General features: G+C 38.6%; 1 protein-coding gene across 1 annotated transcript; it reads right to left on the minus strand.

Annotated features, from left to right (window-relative positions):
• Positions 1-5,893: 5,893 nt before the first annotated feature.
• Positions 5,894-21,613, minus strand: DECR1 (2,4-dienoyl-CoA reductase 1). Its single transcript, XM_054191606.1, has 10 exons — positions 21,500-21,613; positions 18,160-18,362; positions 17,157-17,214; positions 16,941-17,027; positions 12,327-12,474; positions 9,097-9,196; positions 7,709-7,781; positions 6,561-6,707; positions 6,184-6,246; positions 5,894-6,086 (listed from the first exon to the last, which is right to left on the minus strand). The coding sequence occupies exons 1-10, from the start codon at positions 21,572-21,574 to the stop codon at positions 6,027-6,029; spliced, it is 1,014 nt and encodes a 337-aa protein (XP_054047581.1). The 5' UTR covers positions 21,575-21,613; the 3' UTR covers positions 5,894-6,026.
• Between the last annotated feature and the right edge of the window lie 1,747 nt (positions 21,614-23,360).

Here is a 23,360-nt window from a genome sequence, read left to right on the forward strand (position 1 = left end):
GCAGAATGTTTCCTGCAGTAATTTCTCATAAATAAAACTTGGATTAAAAGACGGCAACTTAAAAACCCATTTCTAGCAAAGGTGGCTACTACGTCAGCGCAAAGTAAATACGGGTAAGTCAAAACTTGCTGTAAAAACTTCAGGTTTTAAAATCTCTAAACCACTCCTGGGCAGAGCTCTTAAAAATGCCAGGTTTGGGGCAGAACGACGCATGGAATAATGAGAGAGGTGACAATAAGGAAGTTTCTGCGAGCTTCTTCCTTCTAGTAAACCTTTAGTGACCAAAAAAAAAAAAAAGTTGAAAGTAAAATAGTAGCATGCACAAAAAATTAATAACATGAGGTCGTGCAGGTGTGCCATGTTCCTGCTAAACAGAGAAACTGCCTGACAGGTAGCTACACGGGAGCTACTTTACTGAAGTTGTTAACAATTTCACTGTCTAAAAATAGGCATTTTATTTAATTAAGTAGTCAAATTAAATAAGCACTCAAGCTAGTAAATAGTCTCACACAGCCCTACAAATTTTGCAAGCTGTGCAAAATTTTAGCCCATTCTAGTGTGAATGCGTAGAGCTGAAAACTTAACAAAATGTTTCCTATTCCAATCAAGTGGGGTGATTTCCTATTGATTTTAAAGCACAAAGCAGCACACTTTTACTAACGCTCGAAGAAAAAAAAAATAAAAATCCAGTAACTATTAGGCGCTTTAAAAACCTTTGGCATTATAAATGCAGTATTTGCTGAGAGATGTAAACCTTAAGGGTATCAAGCCGGGCACAGCGAGTGCCCGCTTCCAGCTTTGCCCACAGCACACAGTCCATCAGCGCATCTCAGGAGCCTCACCTCGTCCCAAGCCACCGCCACCACCCAGCTGGCAGCTGTGACACAAACCACCGCCCGTTACGGACAAACGTCATGCTAATTTTCACCGACGATGTAACCGGGATTGAACACAGGCCTCGAAACGAGCGATTCGGCTTTCGTTCATGGCTGCGCTGTTCTACCCTGAAGGTGCGCGGTATCGCAGCACCGGTCTAATTCCCACCCCCCGTTTACAACTTCGTTATTGCATCTTTGAGAAGATTACCCACACAAGCTCACGAAATTTCTGAACAGCATATTCCATGTGCAAATGTCAAATACAGATCAGGACGCTGGGACCCGGCAGCGCTTTTGTGTAAAAAGAACCTCGTCTCGCGAAACACGCGCATGCTGCTGCTCAACTCCACTTAAACTAGGATTAAGCCTTTGTTTCATTAGACAGCATTAGCTTTCTCTGAATAACTTCCATTCAACATTTTGTGCATTTATACTAAGCCCTCATCATAACCATGGATATAATCACTGGTTGTGGAGGCAAACCGAAATCCACACCTACCTGCTGTGCCTACAAGGAGGCTCAGAATCCATATTTAGGCACCCAAATATATGTGGCCTGATTTGCTGAAGTGCTGAGCACCTCCAAATCCCTCTGAAATCAACTGAAGTTGTTCTGCACCAATTAAAAGCAGGGCAATGCACCAAAATCCCAAAGATCATTTTATTTTACTGCGTAATAAATTAGCACATAAAAGACTGGGGATTTTACCTCAGTTTAGCAGCTACAACACAAGATGCTCCCTGGAGTTAGATAAAGGTACAAATTTCCTTGCAATTCAGCGTCTTTACTTGTGTGTTATCAGCATGCGAAAAAAAGGAAAGATAAATGAGCAGTTCAAGTGCCAATGAACTTAGAAGCCAGTACAGACAGGTAGGAATCCATAGGTCCCTCAAATAGTGCCATCTTCTGCTTGTAAAGCAGACTCTCGAATTGGTAAATAATAGCAATATTCTCAACAGTAGTTGAAATATTCCAGAGGAGGGAATTCCCAGAAAGAGGAGAACCAAAGACTGACAGTGGTTCTGGTATCATAGCAAAGAGGTAATGCAACTAATCTCTTTCATTTGCAACCTCAAATGATTTTTCATAACTTGTTTATAAGCCTCTACTATAATACAATACCACTTTTACAGCACAGAATTAATCTAAGAAATTGTAACAGACAGGTTCAAAGACAGTAAATCATCAACTGAAATAAAAAGGGTAATTTCAAGGTTTATTCAAGCAGACAAGATGTACTTTTCAGTTGAAAACAGACAATTAATCCTCCTTTGAAAGTGTCTCTCATCTGAGTTCATGGAAGCGTTAACACCTTTGACTGACGGGTCATGCAAAAGTCATTTTAAAAAAGGTATTTGGATACCAGGAAAGTTTTCCTTGTGATCCATGAAAATTAAACTGCCTCTGCTACCCTACTGATTCCTTCCACCATCCCCAATGTATGCCATTACCTTTTCCCACTCATTCCTCCACTTTCTTGTCCCTCCAACTTCCTCTCCACAAAATTATTACGCCGCAAAGCAGTACCTTTTTCATACTCCCCTTTAAGTTTTGGCTGACTGGCAACCAGAGGTAGGGTGGGGAATGCAACAGCTCCAGGGCTGCGTGCTCAGGTTGGATACCATCTCCCCCCACCTGCACTATGTTTGGATTAAAGGAGCTGTGAGGACTATGCCTTTATGTCGGTCTGCGGTAAGTGTGCGCAACACACAGCTGTGCAGCACGTGTAGGGACTGGGCACCTCTTAAGATTTAACGATCTTTTATGCCTCTTTCCGGACAGTCTCATCGTCGTGGGCATTTAGGAACAGGTTCTTTTGGAATTTCCAAGCCCAGCCAGACACCGCCTGGGTTACGTAGTCGCTCTAAAGCCACTTTCTCTTGTCCTCTTACTGAGTTCAAATGTCACATGCTGCTACTTTAGTAACAAATAATGAAATTGTATTTAGGTAAAACATACACTCGAGATGTTCAAGATTCATCTCTTCATAGTAACATCCCTCTCCTGTCCCTAACCAGTCTCACAGCCCTTTTAATGAAGGAAATGAACCCAAGCCAGACTATGCCATTCTCCTGCAGAAGTGGACAGCTAGATCAGAGTTAAGTTTTTTCACTTAACTACGCCTAAGTATCAGGAAACATTTTATAAACTATCCAGTGACATGTAACTCTTTAAAACATTATATGTCATTTCTAAAACCTGCATCAATGCATCGTATACACCTTGTGAAGGCAGATTGTTCAGAATGTAAAAGCAACTAACTTGCATGGTTTGAAATGGATGTCATTGGTATAGGTAAGATAAAATAAACTCCATTCTTGTTATAGATGCTCATTAAAATTTAAATTTTGCTTAATTAATAAATTAATTGTCACTTTACAATTAATAATTCATTCATCTGTGGACAGTGAACAGATAGAAGAAGATACTTCAGAAGCAATACCTGTTTCTGCAAGTGATAAATGTTCTGTTATTGAATAAATACCCAGTATCTATTTACACGCCAGGCTTTAAGAGGCCTCCCTTTAATATTCTGACCTTATCAAATAAAGAAAAAAACCACTTCCCTTAAAGGACATGTTCCAGTAACTCTGACAGTTCAGAAAAGAGCTTCAGTCCCTGAAATGTTCACTATGAATTAAAGTGAGTTCCTCCTAGATGCAAAGTTGGCCTGAATCTCTCTGATGAGTAAAGCAACAAAGACCAAGAACTTTTTCATTTTTTAATTTTAGGTCAAGAAGCAGTATTGATTTTAAACTGCGAAAGCACTTGAAATTCTTTAAGTACTATTGCATAGGAACCCACAGACTTTTGCTGTGGAAGAGAAACATTTCTGAACTGAGCTCCAAAACGTTTCTTTCTAAACAAAAGACATACACAGGCAAAGTAATGTTATAGTGGTGGCTGAGCAGAAGAATAGTGGGTCTGTATTTTTAAAGCTGCATAATGGATTTATGGCATTTACTACATCAGCAGGCATTACATCTAAGCAGGTACCTATTGCCGAAATATACGGAAAAAAATAATTGTATCTGGGCTAGGCTTAGCCCCCTTTTCGCCTCTGCCCTCCTTTTCCATCTCACCCTACCCCCAACCAAAAAAATGCCTCTGCTTTCAATACCTAAGAAATACATTAAATAGTACACAGGATTATAACAAAAAGTATGCAAGATTAAAAAGACCATGAACATGGTTATCTTCAATCTCAGTCCAGTACTTCAATGACATGACAAACTTTCCTATTGTAAAAGTCATAAACATCCATGGATGCAAGAGACCAGTGGGAAAATATTTTTATTGTTAGCCCATCTCCAGAGGATACCCTATTAAATACCACAGAGAAATACCTGGTCACACCACAGCTCACATGCATACCTTCCAATTTTTTTCTGAAACACTTTTTTTTCCAAGCGTCAAAGCCTTATATGCAACTGTGCGCCATACAAAATGAAAATGTAAGTATATGCAAAGGACAACAAGCAAAGAACAGTATACATGGGCCAAACTTCTCAACTAAATCACTTTTTGGGGAAAAGACATGGATACCATGTCAGAATTTGATCTTGACAGTAGACCTACCACAACCCAAGATGCTATAAAAAAAACTTTACATTATGTTCAAGAGACTTCCTGAAGGCTGCTACGATAAACACATTTGCTTTGTTTCATTATCAGTGTCACAGATGCTATTCAATCCCCCTCATCATCACTCTCAGGAGAAAGCTGGCACGTGGAAGCCTGCGCTAGTATTGTCCACCCTTTCAGTAGAACATAGAATAGCTTGCTTCAGCTTTGTATTAAGGTGATCAAATAATATCTATGTTAGATGCTGGCATATGTAAGTGTGGCCTGAAGTGTGGGTAAAGGGACAAAACAGCTGTCAGCACTTGAAGGATGACATCCTTTAATGGTTTCTATATTCCTGACTCTTAAAGCACGGTATCAATTTCCAAGCACATACAGCTATGTCCATGCCCGTATGTGTGGATGACCTGGAGCTTGGGTTAAACAATTTAAACAAAAAAAAAAAAATAATAAAAAAGCACGGATTTCAGGCTGTAAAGGCCAGAGTCTGTTACTTTTTTTTTTTTTTAATACTTCCATCCATTGCTTGAAGTAAGGTGGGGGGACAAACAACTGGCAACTCCCTAATCTGAAAAAAGTAATAATACTAAAAGACGGACAGCAATAAACATGGTTTGTTGGGTTTTGCTTGGTTGGTTTCTAATCACTTGCTTATTTGGGATGGATAAACTGAAGTAGATATGAAGGTAATGCCATCTTAAAGCTTCTTTAGTACCAGTCTGCGAATGCAAATGAAACCTAGGGATTTCTGTAAAACTCAACCAATGACGTTTCAAGGCTTTCAGTCCTGATTTTCTGATGTCCTATACTAGTCTTAAGTAAACCATTTTTTATGGAAAGACTCCCTTAGTCACACACACGCTAATAGCAAATGATGTTTAGTTTCTCATTTTCAAGAACATTAACTTAATCATTGCAAAGAGCAAACTCCTCAGAAAGGCATTGCTAGTCCTTAAATGCCATTTTTAAAGTTCAGCATAATTATCAGACTGGAAATGTCAGCAGATGATGAGACCTAGATGGTTATGTATTTCAAGATTTTGTAAGTAACCACAGGAGTTACATCCTATCTCAGTATATGTAGTCCTGCTGATAAATTGAAACTTTGTTATTTACAAGTTTCAGATCCATTATTCAAGTGGGAAGATTAGGACTTAATTTCTTAGTTTTTCCTGAGATTAACAATTACATTCTGTTATGGTAGTTCTGAAATGCTTGGAATTACAATACTAAGAGACAACTCCACATATCTGAGAAACAAAAAAAATCCTTTGAAATATTAAAAAAAAAAAAGCTAATTGTAGACCACGGCATGGCTATATAAAACATAATCTAAAGAACAATAAAGTTTCAGTGAACAACTGTTCTTCACTATTGGCAACAGATTAGATTGTAGATGGAAAAAGATATACATGCTATATTCAAAATATGACACTTTCAAAATATTTTTATTCAAATTAGCATACAAAAGATTCTGAAGGCTATTTCTCAATTGGTCATTTCTAAACATTCATGAAAAAGTAGTGGTTCATTTCCAAAAATCTCCACCATAGTTATGTACTTTAAGAGCCTTTTGTTTTTCTAATCATTGCTTCCATCATATCCCACTGCTCTTTGGTAACCTAATAAAAGAAAAGAGTGTTTTATTTGAATTCCATATAATAATTACACATCTAAGTATTTGTTTGAATGTAAAATGGCAAGCAAGGAATTTAATACCTTCTTCAAATCATTGAATTCTCCTGCCATAGAAACATATTCTCCACCATCCATTCTAATAACCTAGAAAAAGCATAAACAATGTTTTTAATAATACTGGGTTTTCTGTAGCATTCCCTTGTTAGGAACTGTGAAAGTAACTTTTATTGATTTGGATCAGAAAAACCCATGCTCAAAATAATGTAGTTCAATCACTTTTAAAAGTTCTTTTTAAAGGTACGAACTACCATGCTACTAACTAAAGGTTAATAATGCTTGTGAAGAACTTCAAAGTAACAGTTTTTTGTTTCAATTCTGAAACCAGGGCTTTAAAAAGTATCAGCAAAACCAAGACCATCATCAGGTTAGTTGTATAAACAAGATCAACCAAAACTTACTGCTCCGTTAACCCAGGTTGCATAGTCACTGCAGAGATAGGCAGCAAGGTTTGCAATTTCTTCTACAGTTCCCAGACGACCACAGGGAATCCTATCAATAATTTTCTTCTCAAATGAGCCTGTTGGGTCAAGGCGGCTAAAAGCACCCTGAGAATTAAGAGAAATATTTTTAAAATATGTAAAACTACATCAGTAATTAAAATCCAGAGATCTGAGTCTGCATAAACAACATGGAAGTTAACATTTGTGAGTAAAATGTTTATACCCTCTTTGTCAGTAGGATGAAAAAGAAAGTAGGAAAAAGAAAACAATTTATCCCTGTTGTACTGATTTGCATCTACTGAGGATGGCAAGCTGGTAAAAGGTTTTCTGGAAAAAGAAAAAAAAGAAAAAAGAAAAAAAGCAGCAACCCTGCACCCCTACCCCCAAAACAACAGCAAAACCAATTGTGAAACATTTTACAGGTAGTAGTAATACCACTATTAGCTGTTACTGCTCATAATTGCAATATTTTGATTCAATGTGAAACGAATCCTCCTCTCTTCTCTCGTAGGACTGCTTTCTTTTTTCTTCCTGTTCCAGCTGGTCTGGATTACTTCCTTCAAACCCTCCAGTCCTCCTTTTCACTCATATCAAAGCTTCGTATTTCCTGCTGACTTAGTTTCTCTTTCTAGTTTTGTCATTTTCAACAAAACTAGTGAGATTCTGTTCTCACATAAATAAATAAAAGAGATTCTGAAATTTTGGAATTGATGAGCTGTTTTGTTTAAAAATTAGGAGTTCAGGCAGAAATAGGTACTTCTACTCCACCAAGCGTAAGAATTCACTTCACTTGAGATACCTGGTACGTATAGCTGATAAGAATCAACATTAAATATGTTGATATATTTCTTTGAAACAATTACAATTTTTTAAGGTTTCATTTATATTAGTGTAGCAGAAGGAGCAGTGGCAGGTTTCAAAAGTTCAAGAAATTCAATTTTACAAAAGAATTATTGAGAGGTAGTGTGTTCAATATTCCAGCACAGTCTTGATTACCAAGGAAATCATACTTGAATTTAACAGTTACACAAAAGGTTAGGCTATCTTAAAGTTAAATCTTTACTACAAAATATATTCAAGGCTATGTTTCACTTCATGATATGTACCTTTGTTTTTATTGGACCTGGTTGAATCACATTGAATCTCATGCCATATTTACCCCATTCAGCCGCAAGAGACCTAAAAATTCATTAATAGAATGCATCAATACTTTAAAAACAATATACTAATAATACTATTCAGCAAAAAAAAAATAATATTTGAAACTGAATCAATTGTGTAAATACTAGAATCTTCCTGAAACAGGCATTTCTACTGAAGGGATTTTTTTGTTTTTAACAAAAACATTTAAAAGAAAAAAAAAAAAGAAATCATATTCACAGACAGAGCAATATTGATTTAATAGATGCATCATAGATAAAGCAACATGAAGGAGCAATTCTTTCTCCCGTATAAATCATACAAATGACTTTGGACCTGAACTCCTTGACAAACAACTGTTAGGCCACCATCTTTCTCTGGTAATTTAGACTATCCCACAAGTATGCGTTTCTAATATCTTCAACATAGCTCTCACATTAGATGCTTTGAAATGACACAAAACAGAGGTTACATTCTAAAACGGGACCAGTAGAATAATTTTGCTTTATAGCAATATTTTCTCTGCATAAGCAGTACTTCAGACAGATCACCTACTACGGTGAATGAATTAACTGGGTCATAAAGTCTCTGAGAAGTACACGCTTCAGTTACAGCTCCACAGAACAGAAATCAAGACCATCAATCATTCCCTCATTTTCTTCTGGATAAAGAATTCTAGTTATTAAGAGACTGCAAAACTATTCAATTCCTTCTGCCCAAGTGCAGCGGAAGATCTATTTGCTATGAAGGACTGCCCTATAGTTAATAATGGTAGAAATCCTTTTGTTTGCTGAGTAATGCGGATATGTCGCATTATACTGTTCTGAATTAAGTATAACTGAAGACCTTACCTTAAAATACTGATAGGAAACACATTTCTTTATGAAACTAGATAGTTGAAGCAACAGTATACTCCACCCAAATACAAGCAGATCTTTTCTTGGGACAAAACAAAGAGGAAAGCACTATAGACCTTGAACAGTTTCCCTAATAATTGTCTTTACGTGCCTATTTGTCAAAGAGAATGCAAGACAATCTGATTATCAAAACTCTGTAATTGAAATTTTAGAACTTGCTATTGCCAAAAAAATAGTTCCATTGTCCTTATCTTGTCCTTGTGATAGAATACATCCACTCGTCCTTGTGATAAAAATCATCATAATAATAGCAGTTAATGGTTCCTTCTGTAAGAAGTGTCAGCATGCTATTTTCTTGCTAGGATACCAGAGGCTGGAAGGTTCTCTTACAATACAATGGAATAGGAGGATATACCAACCAGAGTTGATCTTTATAGATCAATTACAGTATCTCAGAGATGTGAAAAGCAGAACACGTGTTTTGCTGCATTACTCACTTGCTCATTGCTTCTACACCAGCTTTGGCAGAGGCACTCGGCAACACAAATCCTGAACCACTCTCTGCATAAATTGTTGTAATAGCCAGGAATGCTGCTCCTGGAAGTTGCAAAACCATTTAAAAAAAAAATAAAAACAAAACCACAACAAACAAACACAAAATGCATGAAGATCAAACTCTGAACTTAAGGTAAAAAGCAGCTTCAGTGGTACAGAAGTCTGCAGCTCAAGTTAGTGATACCATTTCACTCTGGGTTGTAAAAAGATATATTAAAAATCTAGTCTTGGAAGCTTTGCTTTCAAGTCTTTTTATTTCAGTTCCCTCTTCTCCATTAATGTTAAGAGTTATTCCATGTAAGTGTAAATAGATATTGATTAGGCTCCAAAGGTCTAGACCCTCAGAATTCTACTGAAGTGGAGGCCTAAGATATTACAGTGTCTTTTTAAAAGCTGCCCTACCCTAGTAGTCACTAATCAGGTAATTTGACCTAATTTCATCAATTCCTGACATACCAAAAAAAAAAAATAAAATATCAGCATTAACAATTAGGTTTGGCATAATCTTTAAATGATGCAGTTTAGGCTTGAGTTAAAGTTTATGCAGAAATAAATAAGAGTTTTTAAAAGAAATTTTCAGAAGCTTTTTCTGCAGTAGAGCTTATGACAAAGTTAACCTGCATAGCTTTTTTTTTCATTATTATCACAACAAACTGTATTATAAAAAGACCACTTTCTTTTATATATTACATTTTATACCAGATTTGGCAAAAAAAATATGGAAAATAATGGAAACTGCAACTGTTCATTTAATCTTTCTTTTATAGAAGCCTGCAAATTTTAATTGTCTGATCAATGACTAGCATGAACTTCTGTCACTGGAGGACGAGGGACGACAGTTCACTACTTACGCCACAGTAACTAAAATAACTGTTCTACTTACTGTATTTTAAAAATAATTTAATTAGAATAGCTACCCAAGGGATATTTCTAAAACAATATAAGTTACTGATAGAACGTATGTGATGATGAAGTAGAGACTCAGTTAAAGGATTAATGTTACACAAGAGAAACTAAAGAGAACCCTAAACAAGCATTGACAGAAACACCAGCAGATACCCATAAACCATGGACCCTATTTATAAAAAAGGGAGAGACTTTGAAAAGAAAAAGCAACACAGGCAAAAAATACATAACAACTTTGAAGTTATCTAAAGTTGGTTGCTAATTATACATTTTGCAGAATTAAATCATAGAATTTTTAAATTACAGGTTAAATAGAGGTGACGTGGGTGAACCTAACACAGAAGCAAGAACGACTAACAAATTTACAGCTCTGAAGTTTAAACTACACTTCTGTTCATACAAAATTTTTATTTCTAAAGCCTATATTCATAAAATGAACAATATCTAACCAATTAACTCCTCTCATTTTGTACAACTTTAGTGCATAAATAAATAATGCACTAGCAGATTACAAATCCCTTTTAAATACCCATACAAATTTACGAGATTAAAAGCAGAGCACTTTTATTATTTACTAAATTAGGTTTAATGTAGGTCACCCTGCAGACTTAAAAGGATGTGCCAGTGTTCTAGTAACTGTCAGACTGTTGTAAAAATATTTGCATTGGGCAGCATCTCCATCACTTCAGAAACTAAGGTCTCAAAAAAACAAGCAAGTAAAAATGGGGGTGGAGGATGAGAGGACAAACAGGCACACTTGATTTACTTGCAAAAACATATCTTAAAGAAAGCCTTAAATAAAAAGGTCTTACTTACAGTTAGAATCCCCTAGAAAGAAGGCATGCAAGTAATAGCAAAAGAAATTCAGGTCTTTCGGAAGCTTAGAAGTGAAAGACAGAGAGACAACATGAAGGCTGACTTCTGGATTTTGCCAAGTTTGAGGGCAGAAGCAAAGAAAGTAGTTTTTCCTTCAACAGCAGCAGAGAAAAAAGGCATTTTTAAAGCCATATTTCACGTTACTATAGGGAGACACTGCATGCATCTGGAAGGCCACAAATGATATAATGATGTAGTAAGTCAGAGTTGGGGATGTGTTTTTAACGTGGGAATATTAGCACTAGAACAGTGGACATATGCTGCTAAAATATATGTGGGAAATACCTTGTCAACTGACCAAAACCATTACAGACTTATCGAAACAACATTAACTTTATTATTGTTCTCATTAAATAGTATAAACCCAGTGAGTACTTTTTGGAGAGGAGTTTTGAAGAAATTCCACTAATTCAGGAGATAGAGAATACTGTGCAAATGCAAAGGGATTATTTCAACATAGTGGCTGTACCTAGAAAAAAGGATTCAGAAGTGAGGGCACATGGAAAGCCATAATATAGCTCACTGGTTTTAAATGCTATTTGAGATGATATCATTCTGATAAAAAAAAAAAGCTCGATGTTTTTAAATTCATAACTAGAAGATAACGTAAAAAGAAAACAATTTTCATTTTACATTGCAAAAAAGCAAGTACATACTCTATGATACAACATAGAAGGGTATACATTATCTTTCCGTTAAAGACAATTATCAGTTAAGTAAATCTTTCGCTAAATAGTATATCAAAGAACTATCATATTTTTAATGTAAAGACAACATATTGGATTAAAATCCTAGGTAGTCTAGAACTAAGAATTATACCAGGGAAAATAAAACCTAATACTGATTTCAATTTTTAATTTCTTTTACAAGTTATCTCAAAGGTAAAACTCTCTAGTGCTATTAGTCAAATACCACAGTTGTGAATTTTACTTATTTAAGCGCAGCAGGAAAATTCAAAGCGATATCCTGACTTGCTGTTCATTTAAATAAATGCCACAGTTCAGTTGCTCAATGAAACCAACACGGACATAGAAGACTAAAAAGAAATAACAGCTTGTGACTTAAACAAAGCCTTATTTTTTTAATTTTAAAAATGTTTTACAACTAATACAAACTCTGCAGTCAGATTTTTATATTGAACCTCATGGCCTCTGAGTCCAATTTTAAGGGCAGATTCTACAGTGAATTAATTCCTAGCCAGTTCTACTGTGTGATACTGAAGTACAGCTTTATTCAAAATGAAGGTTCTTTCTAGAAAAGGTGTAGATTGTTAAAAATTGTGTTTCTTTTCAAACTCTCAAAACTGTCTATAGTAATAGCAAGGCAAGGAAAGCAAGTAATAATATTATGTCACCATGTTTAGTTACCATTTATCTTTAACTTAAGATACCTTTTTGTACTTTAATGAGCTCCTTTCCGATTTCCAGAGTTACAAAAGCAGTACCATTAAGCACAATATCAGTTATTGTTTTCCATGCATTAGCAGAAAGTCGTTCAGAAGGGGAAATAAAGTTTCCAGCTGCATTGTTTATCACAACCTGAAACACATGAAGAAAAACTTGAGAGTTAAATGAAAATAACTCTTCCTGAGACAAAAGCAAAGAATTTACAAGGAACATCTTAGTGTTTCCAGGCAGAAAAGTAAAAAATCCTCATCAACTGAGGGACAGGGTGGGGAGGAAGAAAGAGAGGGAAAACAATCCATCAGAAATTTCAACATCCGCAGCATAGATACATATCAGTAACAGAAAATGAGTTGTATTTCCAAACTACTGTAGTTACTAATCTAGCACTAAGGAACTGTAAATACAGAGGGTGACTTAAGTCACTATTTTCCGTAGTATCTCAAGCACATCCTAACAGAAAAATTTGTCCCCATCAAGCTCCAAGGTCACATATCATATTTAATGTAATGGATGCATGGGAACAAAAGCAAAAGAAGTTCAGGTAACCTGATGACTAAAGTCTGGATTAGCTGACTGTTGCATAACAGGAAGTCTCATCAGTCGTGACAGAGAATATTATGATTTAGTCAACTGCAAGCAACTACTACAAAATTTTTTTCAAATAGGTGTATAATTGTCACTTTTTATAATTGTGCCTTTCTACAAACAATAATTAGGCAGAGGATACTTTCAATATATTACTTGCTTAGCTAGCTTCAAGCTAGCAAGGTAGATACATTTTTTTTTAAGGGGACTAAGCATCACATTAGCAGTTTTTAATCCAAAACTTATATGGCCAAATCTTGTGTATTTAATAATAATATAATGTGTTGAAGCAATAAGATGGTGTATTACTTATGGAATGGCACCTAGATTAATGTAGGTTTGCAAATAAAACAGTCTTTGTCCTGAAGAACTTCTGTGCCAAATTAAGACACTAGAATTTTCAATAACAAAACAGAGCACAGCCCATACTGCATGAATATAAAACAAATAAAGTACAACAGCCATAAATTATACATATAGATGGCAAATACAATTTAAAGGCTTCCCTACAATTTGAAGAAAAAAAAAAATCCAAACACCTCAAGATACTGAGGAGGTTACTTGAATCACAGAACATGTCAAGAGCATAGACTACTATCCATTGCTACTGTTTCATATGGGCACGAATGACACCGCAAGTCAGAACCTGGGCAGAATCAAGGAAGACTACAAAACCCTGGGGGTGCAAGCAAAAGATACTGGTGGCCAAGTTATCTTTTCTTCCATTTTACCAGTTAGAGGAATGGGTGCAGCCAGAAACAGACCTATAATGCAAATCAACCTCTGGCTTTGTAGCTGGTCCCATCGAGAGGGTTTTGGCTTTTTTGACAATGGGACATTCTTCAATGACTATAGCCTGCTAGGGAGGGATGGGATGCACCTGTCTAGAAGGGACAAGAGAATCTTTGGCAGCAGGTTGGTCAACTTGGTGAGGTGGGCTTTAAACTGAAGGACTCAGGGTCCAAAGTGGGAATGCTCATACCACTGCAACCAACTGGGGAGTAAGCCAGGCCAACCAGAGCAGTGACAAATGTTCCTTAGCTGCCTCTCAAGATGAGAGCCAGAAGAACAACCACCTCAAGTGTACGTATAACAATGCATGCAGCCTGGGGAACAGACAGGAGGAACTGGAGCTCTGTACTCAGTCAGAAAGTTATGATATCATAGGAGTAGCTGAAACATGGTGGGACAATTCACGTGACTGGAGGACTGCGATGGACAGCTATCAGATGTTTCGTAAAGACAGTCAGGGAAGAAGAGGAGGAGGAGTTGCGCTCTATGTTAAGGAGAACCTTGAATGTATAGAAGTCAACTATGGCAATTGGGGAAGCCCTATCAAATGCCTCCGGGTCAAGATCAGAGGGGTCATCTCCAAGGGGGACCTTACAGTAGGCATCTGCTACTGACCTCCAAACCAAGATGAAAAGGCAAACAAAGCAATATTTGGGTCACTTAAGCAGGCTTCGGGTCAACAGAACCTGGTTCTTATGGGTGACTTCAACTACCCAGACATTTGTTGAAAGAACAATGCAGCATCTCACATGTCATCCATCAAGTTCCTGGAGTACACAGAGGACTGCTTCCTCATACAGATGTTAGATGGGCCAACCAGGAATGAGACACACTGCTGGACTTGCTACTCACAAACCAAGAAAACCTGTTCTGTAACACCTCAGTTAGCGATAGCCTTGGCTGCAGTGATTGCAATACTGTGGAGTTTGGATCCTGCTGAGCACGCTGAAGGTCAGTACAAAGACAAAGGTTTTAGATTTCAGAAGAGCAAACTTCAGCTTGCTCAAAGCTCAGCTGGGAAGGATTCTGTGGGAAGCTTCCATGGAGGATAAAGGAGCCAGTTTTTCAAGAATTCTCTCCTGCAAACACAAAACCAATTCATCTTCTTTAAAGGTAAGGGAAGTAGGAGGAGCAAGAGACCCCCTTGGCTTAACTGCGAGCTTCTGAGTCTGCAAAAAAACAAAAGAGAAGCATAACAGAGACGGAAAAGCAGTTGAATACCTGTTGAGAACTACAAGGGCATTGGCAGGGCATGTAGAGATGCAGTTAGAAAAGCAAAAGCTCAGCTCGAATTGAAATTGCCCAGAGATGTCAAAAACTACAAGAAAGGGTTCTTCAGGTACCTAAATAACAAGCAGAAACAGAACGAAAATATTGGCCTGCTGTTAAACAGGAGAGGTGAATTAGTCACTAACAACACTGAAAAGGCACAGGTTCTCAACACCTTCTTCTCTGTCTTTACCAGCACTGTTGGGCCCCAGGCCTTGGGAACAACAATCCAGGTTGATGCAAACAAAGACCCACCACCAGCAAAAGAAGAGTTGATATGCAAACTATTACAGGAGTTTGACCCCCTACAAATGGATGGACCCTGATGCTATCTACCTGAAGGTGTTAAGAGAGAGCTGGCTGATGTCACTGTGACACCGCTCTCCATAATCTTTGAGAAGCTGTGGAGATCATGGAGATCATCCCAGAAGACTGGAAGAAGGCTAATGTCTCCCCCATCTACAAAAAGGGCTTAACGGAGGACCCAGGAAATTGGAAGCCCATCAGTCTTACTTCAGTCCCTAGGAAAGTTACGGAATGAATCCTCCTGGGGACTACCACAAGTCAAATGAAGTATGTGATTGGGAAAAGCCCGCACGGATTCACCAAGAGCAAATCATGCTTGAGAAACCTGATCACCTTCTACAACGAAGTAACCTGCTCGGTTGATGAGGGGAGATCAGTGGACATCGTCTACGTGGATTTCTCCAAGGCTTTTGACTTCTGTCTTTGAGACCTCACCTCACATGCACAGTGGCAGTGACACCCAGGCTTGCAGTATTCATAAACATACGTGTCATGTCTGTCACTAAGAGAAAAACTAGTCAAAAAGAACTGAATATTGAATTTACTCTGCAGTCTCTCTTAAACACGCATAACATATGAAATTAAAGAGAAATGAAGTATTTATTCAGAAAATTGCTTGTGTACTAAAAATGTTACGTATAGGGAGAAGTCTCCTCCCTCTCTGCACACACTTAAAACCTGGAGATTGTGATGTGAAGATTTGGCCAAAAACTACAGTAACTAGTAGCCAAAATAACATCCAGAGTATCTTGTCTACAAATCAGAACAGTGAGCTGCCTTATTTTATAGCACTGCTACAGCACACAGCTGTAAGAAACAGTTTCTCCACTTCTTACCACATTTAGAAGTGGGTTCTCTTCCATGTCTATAGGAAGCTATTGGTGAGCACAAACTGTCTACAATACACATATGATAGTTCAATCTACAGTAAACCGTTTTAAATCTCACTGACTACCCTTTACATCAATGTTAACAACCTCATCACACTTTCTATCAGCTAGCAGAATCTGAGTTGTTTCTCTCATGATCAAATCAGAATTTGGTGCCTATCATTGTTCAAACTCCACCAAATCACCCTTCTCATAGCAACAGTCTGATGTAAAGAGCTCTGTGTTTTGTGCCAAACTATTAAAAAACACACACTTAGCTTGACTGAAGCGATTTTACGAGAACTTAGTCTTCAAATTGGAACCTTCTTTGTATATATTAATAAGCTAAGCAAGGACCAATAAAGACACTTATGATCACTTCAATTTCTAATTTGTGAGACATTCTGTTAATAAGCAACAGGTGTAATTCAGTATCAACACAGGTAAGTCACCTTTTCAGGAGGACTTAAGGACAATATTCTGTTAATTAATTAATGCAAAGAATCCCATCATAATTGTCCAACTGTTTACAAAGATAATGTTAGTCCTTAGAGTAAGGACAACGTTTTGTCTATTCACCACTAAATATTTTAAGAACCACAAGAATACAGTAACCAGTCTAACTGTGAATGTTAGCTGTGTCTTGAAGTACTACCACACTCTAGCATTTCTTTGGATTCCATTAACTTTCTATCATAGTCATTTTCTTTATACCTACTATGCAAATAATCACCAGTAATGAAGACTGAAGTTCTTTCGTTTCACTAGAACACTTACATTAGGATGTCCTGCCACTTGGATTATTTCAGCAACAGCATTCTTAACTGACGCTGGATCTCTCACATCACACTGGATGGCATGAACCTATATAATAATGAAAAGGCATCTGTAAGAATTCAAAACTATCACCCAAATTAAACAAGCCCACAGAAGCACATAAATACATAAAAATCCTATAACCATTTAAAGTATAATACATATTCACAAATTTACCTTATTCCCAGTTTTAGAAGAAATTTCTTCTGCTGCTCCTTTCAAAACATCAAGCTTCCTAGAAGTAAGTACACGTCACTAAATTTCAATTAAATGCAATTACAATTCAGATTAATAATAAAATCTGATTTTTTTTTCTGAGCAAATATGAGCTAAAACTTAAAATATGCGTGTAGCTGATTTTCATTAAAATTGAGCTTTAAGATAAAAGCTACGTTTAATCACTTTCTGAAAGAAAATTTTAAAACTAAGTAATTTCTGGTTAGTGCTACTTCAAAGCAACTCACAAGTGACTACAGTAAGAGATTATCTTAAGCTAATCAAACATAATAAACTAGAAAAAATACTTTATTCTGAGTACATAATCATAACGAACTTCATTTTAGCTACTACTCTACCGGTATTTTTGAAGGGACATATGTATTCAGATTTAAAACTAAATATCTAAACCACTTTTTGGATGAATGTCATAACACTACTCTTTAATTGGATTAAAAATGAGGTTGTTTTTCTAGTCTGTACTGTTGTGCTACTTAACTGCAGAAAGATCATTACCAAGGGAAAATCAACGCTGTTTGTAAAGTTGTAAGAATTAAGAGCAATGGCTTTAATTCTTTACTGCAATTCAAATCTGTATCAAGAACACCTGCAATAATACATTCAAAATGTTCAATAATGGCCATTTCAATTTTTTGTTCTTTTACGCTTTAGTTGAATTTATGTCTAATATTCTGGGTTGTTTATTTTGTTGCTGCATTTCATGGAAATGTGTTTAGTTTATTTCTTCCTACTGCTGGTTATACCTTTAGATATTTGTTGATGTATCTGCAAGTTCCTGGTATTTACAATATGACATTATAATTTAAAAGTGTACTGAGAAAGAGTATATAGAATAAATTTATCCAGTTTATGAAGAAAGCAAGATCCATTATGAAGAAGAAAACAGATTCATTCAGCATTCAGTACTAAGTTAAAGTTCTAAAACGTCTTCATTAATATTTACCGGCTCGCTATAACACACGTGGCACCTAAACTGGACAAAGTTGTTGTCATCCCTTTGCCAATCCCAGTACCTCCACCGGTTATAAAGGCCACTTTCCCTTGAAAGGTATTTGGTGGCAACATCACTTTTTGAAGAGGTGAAAAGAATGCAGCCTGAGGTGCACTGCTGTCTTGATGCAGCACATTTGGCCCACGGCTGAAAAACTGAAAGAAAAAAAAGAGGAAACTTAGCTTTTTCTCATTTCTGTATACATGACTGTTACGCAAGATTAGATTTTCTTATCACATGGAAGTAACATAACTGCCTTATTATAAACTGAATGTAAGAATGATTAGATTGTATTACACTGAAACACACACAGACCTTCACATAAATGCTAACACTAGACTAGGAAAGCACCCCAGGTATTTTTAGATGTTCCACTCCAACTGGAGAACTACTGAAAAAAAGTATTTTAATCGTGATTTTTGGTATTTGGAAAGTCAGTTATTCTTATGTCTGACACTTTTACTAAAGTGTGTGGAAAACCATTACCAACTAACTACAGACTCCTAGCAGGGCTTGGGTTTCAGATTCACGTATGTACTGTGCTTTATGTATAAATTTAGCCCTAATAAATCCATGTGATTTTGAGATTACACATGTAAATATTTACAAATTCAAAAGCTTCAGTAGTAGCTTCAAGGCTTTATTCCTTTACTCTTGTAGTCAACGAAACATTCTTCTTTACTGGAAAATGAGGCAGAATCAAACTCCATAAGCTCCAAATCACTCCTGGAGCTGCTAAGCAAACCAATGCTATCTCCCACACAAAATTGTGCAAGGTCAAGTTATCAGCATTATACTCTACCCCAGCAGAAATACCATTTACAGCAAATTGGCCCTCGATGAACTGGTCCTTGCAAAAAGGCATATGGTTGGTATTTGTTTAAAAACATACTTGGAAAGAGAATAAAATTCAGTATTACATCTAGTGATCCATGTTAATAGAAAAACATTCCATTAATGCAATGAGAAATTTGTAGCATCCCAAAACACTAAACTAACTCAAGCCCTAAACTAAACACTGAATTAAATGCTTCGGGACAGCAGTATTACACTAATAATTCAGAAATTCCCAAATTATTTAGAATACAAAAGTCACCTTAACCTGAAGCTGCAAACACTTCTAAGTATGACAAGACTATCTTTATTTTTGATGTGCAAAAAATTAGAAGAACATGAGTTATGTTTATTTTTTCTAATACTGATTTGTACTTGAGCCTTTTAGTATGTTTACTTGAATACAAAAAAAAATCTAGTATAATTTTAGGAAAGAAGACTGAATGGTTCCTTGCATATGGTGGCGTTAATAAAAACATGCAACTGTTCAATAGGTTGGCACAAAGAATCAAGGTTATTTTAAAACAGTTGTTCTCTTTACTAACTCACATTTTCAACACTAAAATTAAGAGACAACATTTTATAGTGGTAGCTGAATAATCTATACATGTCTTAGCTATAATGCACAGGGATGGGGGTTTCGGAGCTTAAAGTTGGCCTGAGAGACTGTGAATCCGTCTGAGTGATAATACACTTCCATATGAGTAACACAGGTGAAAACAGACAGAATAATCATGGAATTACACTGACAATTTGATATAGTACAGGTTCCAAAGAAATGATGAAACAAAAATGAAGAGTGAAGAAGAGTTGTGGGCACTATGTAGAAAAAAAATTAAGAAAGTAAAGCTCAAACTAAAGCTAGAATTATCACAAAAGCAAAGCAGTGCAGCAAGTCCTACAGCATTTATATTAAATGTGTACTTTAGGGATTCTTCCTGAAACTCACGACTCTATGTGCAACGGCTTCTCACAAAGATAAAAATAAACCAAAGGGCGTTCTAAGGAACACAAGCAGACCAAGTGGAAAATCCAAAGAATATCACAACACTTTTCTCAATAACAAAGTTCTACAGATTAGATCTGTCATATGTCTCTAAAATACTGATGATTTTTTTTTTTTTAATTCTCGCAACAAAAATAAAATTTGCTTATTTTCACAGAGTAATAGAATACTATTAAGCATCCAGGAAAGGGAAATGTGAAGATTCTCTTTTGGGTCTTTCTGAGTAGCCCACCCCTCATCTCATCTCTCTTCAGGTACACAGGCAGAGAGAAGGGCTCCCTCTGGAGAACTTCGGCTCATGGCAGAGACTGCAAATCAAGACAGCATTTGGACTCCCTCTTCCTCCAGTATAAGGAGACAACCGGACATAATCCCTACACAGTACTGAGTGTCCTTAATCAGGTGCTCCGTTAGTGATGGACACAGCCCACTCCTCTTGCTCCCCACTACAGAAACCATGCGAGTAGCTTTCCTCCCGCTGGGAGGAAGATGAGGGAGCAGGCCACAAAAGGGGCAGGCAGGAAGACTACAAGACGACTAACAAATGACTGTAATAACATCAAGCAGCCAGTAAAGTTGGTATAATTCAGCAATCTTTTCATAAGACCGCTATTGTCTCATTTACTAGCTTGCACAAGGGGCTTCCATTACAGGATCCACCCAATTTAATCACTCCACTATTTAAGGTCATTTTAAAGGAAACCTCCGGTGTAACCAGAGGTATAAGGAAGCCAAGAAACAACAAACCCAAAATGTGAACAAACCAAAAACACAAACATCACCCAGGGGGTGGATGCGAACCATGAATTACCGCAGAAGGCCCTGCTGGAAGCACAGAGTCAGTCAGTCACTGGTAAGAAGGACTGTAGGACTGTGCCTGGGCAAGAACGCACTGGAAATGTCCTCCAGCAACACCCACGCAGATCAGCTATGGCACTGCTGGGACGGCAACGTTCAAACCTCTCCACTTAAATGGTCCTGCATAACTTTGCTATTGGGACTCAAGAGCGACAGCAATGCCTCCACAGCAATGGGAGAGAAACGGGAACTGCCCTGCGGTGGAGCAGGGACCACGGCCCGCGGAGCACCGGCCGCTCCTCTGACGGGGCTCCGCGCCGGGCGCTGAGGAGACGCGGTGGGTGTCCCATCCCTCGGGGGTGTCCCATCCCTCGGGGGGTTGCTCGGCTGTTTCCCCAAGCCCCAGCAGCCGCAGCTCGACTCCCGCCCGCCGACACCGCGAAGGCTTTCCCGGCGGCTGCGGGGGGAGGGGAGCCCGTGAGACGGCCGGGAGGCATCGGTCAGGCGAGCGGCACCGTCCGCAGAGACCCGCCGTGCCCTCTGAAGGGACAAGGGCGCCCGGACAGCCCCGGGGGAGCGGGGAACGAGGTCGCGGAGCACCCCCGAGGCGCCGGCCGACCGCCTTCGGCCTCACCAGGGCAGGGAGCCCCTTACCCGCCCGCTGCAGGAGAGGCAGGCCGCGGCACCGCCGCGGACGCTGCGCCGGCCCAGCCGCACTGCCGCCGCCATCTTTCCCCGACGAGGGGCCAGGGCTGCCGGGCGCTGGGCTGTGCGCCTGCTCCGTGACCGGGGCCAGCGCCCGCCCCGGGGCGGGAGGCGGTCGGGCCGCCCCGCGGTCCCCGGGCAGCAAGGGTCGGGGGAGGAGGGGGGTTGGTCTGCAGTCGGTCGCGGTGCGCTGCCGCCGCCGCTAGTCCCGGCTGAGCTGCTGAGGTCGGGAAACCAGCGAGGCCGTCGCTGCAGCACGTAACCGGGGCCCCGCCGGCCGCCTCGTCCGGCCACTGCCGCCGCCCCGGGGCCTCGGCTTCCAGCTGCGAGGGACAAACTGCACTAGGTTCAGTTTATATGCTTTACTGGATTGTTTGGATTTTTTATTGCAAATCATCTATTCAGTGCTACTTGAAGGACACTAAATAAAAGTATCTTCTTTTTTTTTTTCCCGTGTGGGGTCTAAAACCAGGAGTTGACCTGCCCTGTGTACCCTGGCATGGTTCCTCTCAGGCCGTCTTGCCAGTTCTTGGCACGCGTTTTCAGGGGAAAGGGTTTAAGAAATACGGGAAAAGTGGTGGGAGGGCAATCTGCTGATTGGGATTCTGAAGCGGGGTGGGCAACACGCAGCCTCATTTGGGGTGAGATTGTGCGGAATGCGTTCACAGGCTGGGCCCGGACAGCAGCAGTGCAGAGGCTCCACCGCACATACCGACAGTCCACACCGCGCTCACTGCTGCCAAACCCGAGATTCCTCGTTTCAAATTCAGCACTGAGTTGCGAAAAGGCCTGAGCAGTCTTGAGAACATCAAACCACGTTAATCTACAGGGGATTACGTTGAGATTTGATTTCTCTGTGTTGAGCATGTAGGCTGGCTGACTGGAACGATAACGAGTGGCTGATGCCCTCCCTTTTGCGCAGCCTGGGTAACAAGGCAGAGAAGCCTGCAGAGCCCTATCTGGCCAGAAGGAATGGCAGGGTAAGGGGGTGGGAGGTAGCACCAGTAGCTGTCAGAACCTATGGATTTGAGAAAACTGCAGATTCTGAGGAGAAGAGACCATACCAACGAATCTACGCAGTTACAAAACTCTGCATGAGACAACAAACCTATCAGTGGGTCTGTACTATCAACTTCTGAATTAGGGAATTCAGGGCAAACTTAATATAGACTGCTGTGGGAGTTCAGAGGCATCAAAATTAAAATCCTAAGGCTTAGTCATCATCATCCTGTATATAAAAATAGTCAAACAACTCAATGTTAAAATTTTAGAGAAAAATATTTTTGATGCTCTTGTTTGCTGGTACCGTAAGTTCTAGAACGCATAAAATAATTATTGGTCCTGCATACTGTCTGGCAGCCACTGAAGCAATAGTGCCACACCACTAAGCCGTAGTTCCCCACAGTATCATTAAAGCCATGTGTCAAATATCTGGAAGGTGTTAAAGAGTCACTGTAAGGTTTAGATAGTAATAGCTCATTCAAATCAGTTAATTCAAAATACACTGAGTCTTGAGAGAGATGTAATGACTGAACAACAAAAGTAAAGTTGGAGAAAGGAAGTATCTCTTGGTTATAGTTCAAGAGATGTTTTAAAATGAAAAAATACTACAGAATTTAGAAAGCTTCACTGGAACGAAGCTAACAAGTTAGAGGCAACAAACTACAAAAGCAAACCTTTTATGTGTTGTAAGATAGAAATGTGACAAACAGCTGCCTCTGAAAGAATCATTGTATTGTCATGAAAAAAGTGAACAAGAAGATAAGACCAAACTAAATTTCAGAAAATGTTTTTCAGCAGCTTTCACTGA

The sequence above is a fragment of the Rissa tridactyla genome, chromosome 2 (genome assembly GCF_028500815.1).
Source record: "Rissa tridactyla isolate bRisTri1 chromosome 2, bRisTri1.patW.cur.20221130, whole genome shotgun sequence".
Lineage (NCBI taxonomy): Eukaryota > Metazoa > Chordata > Aves > Charadriiformes > Laridae > Rissa > Rissa tridactyla.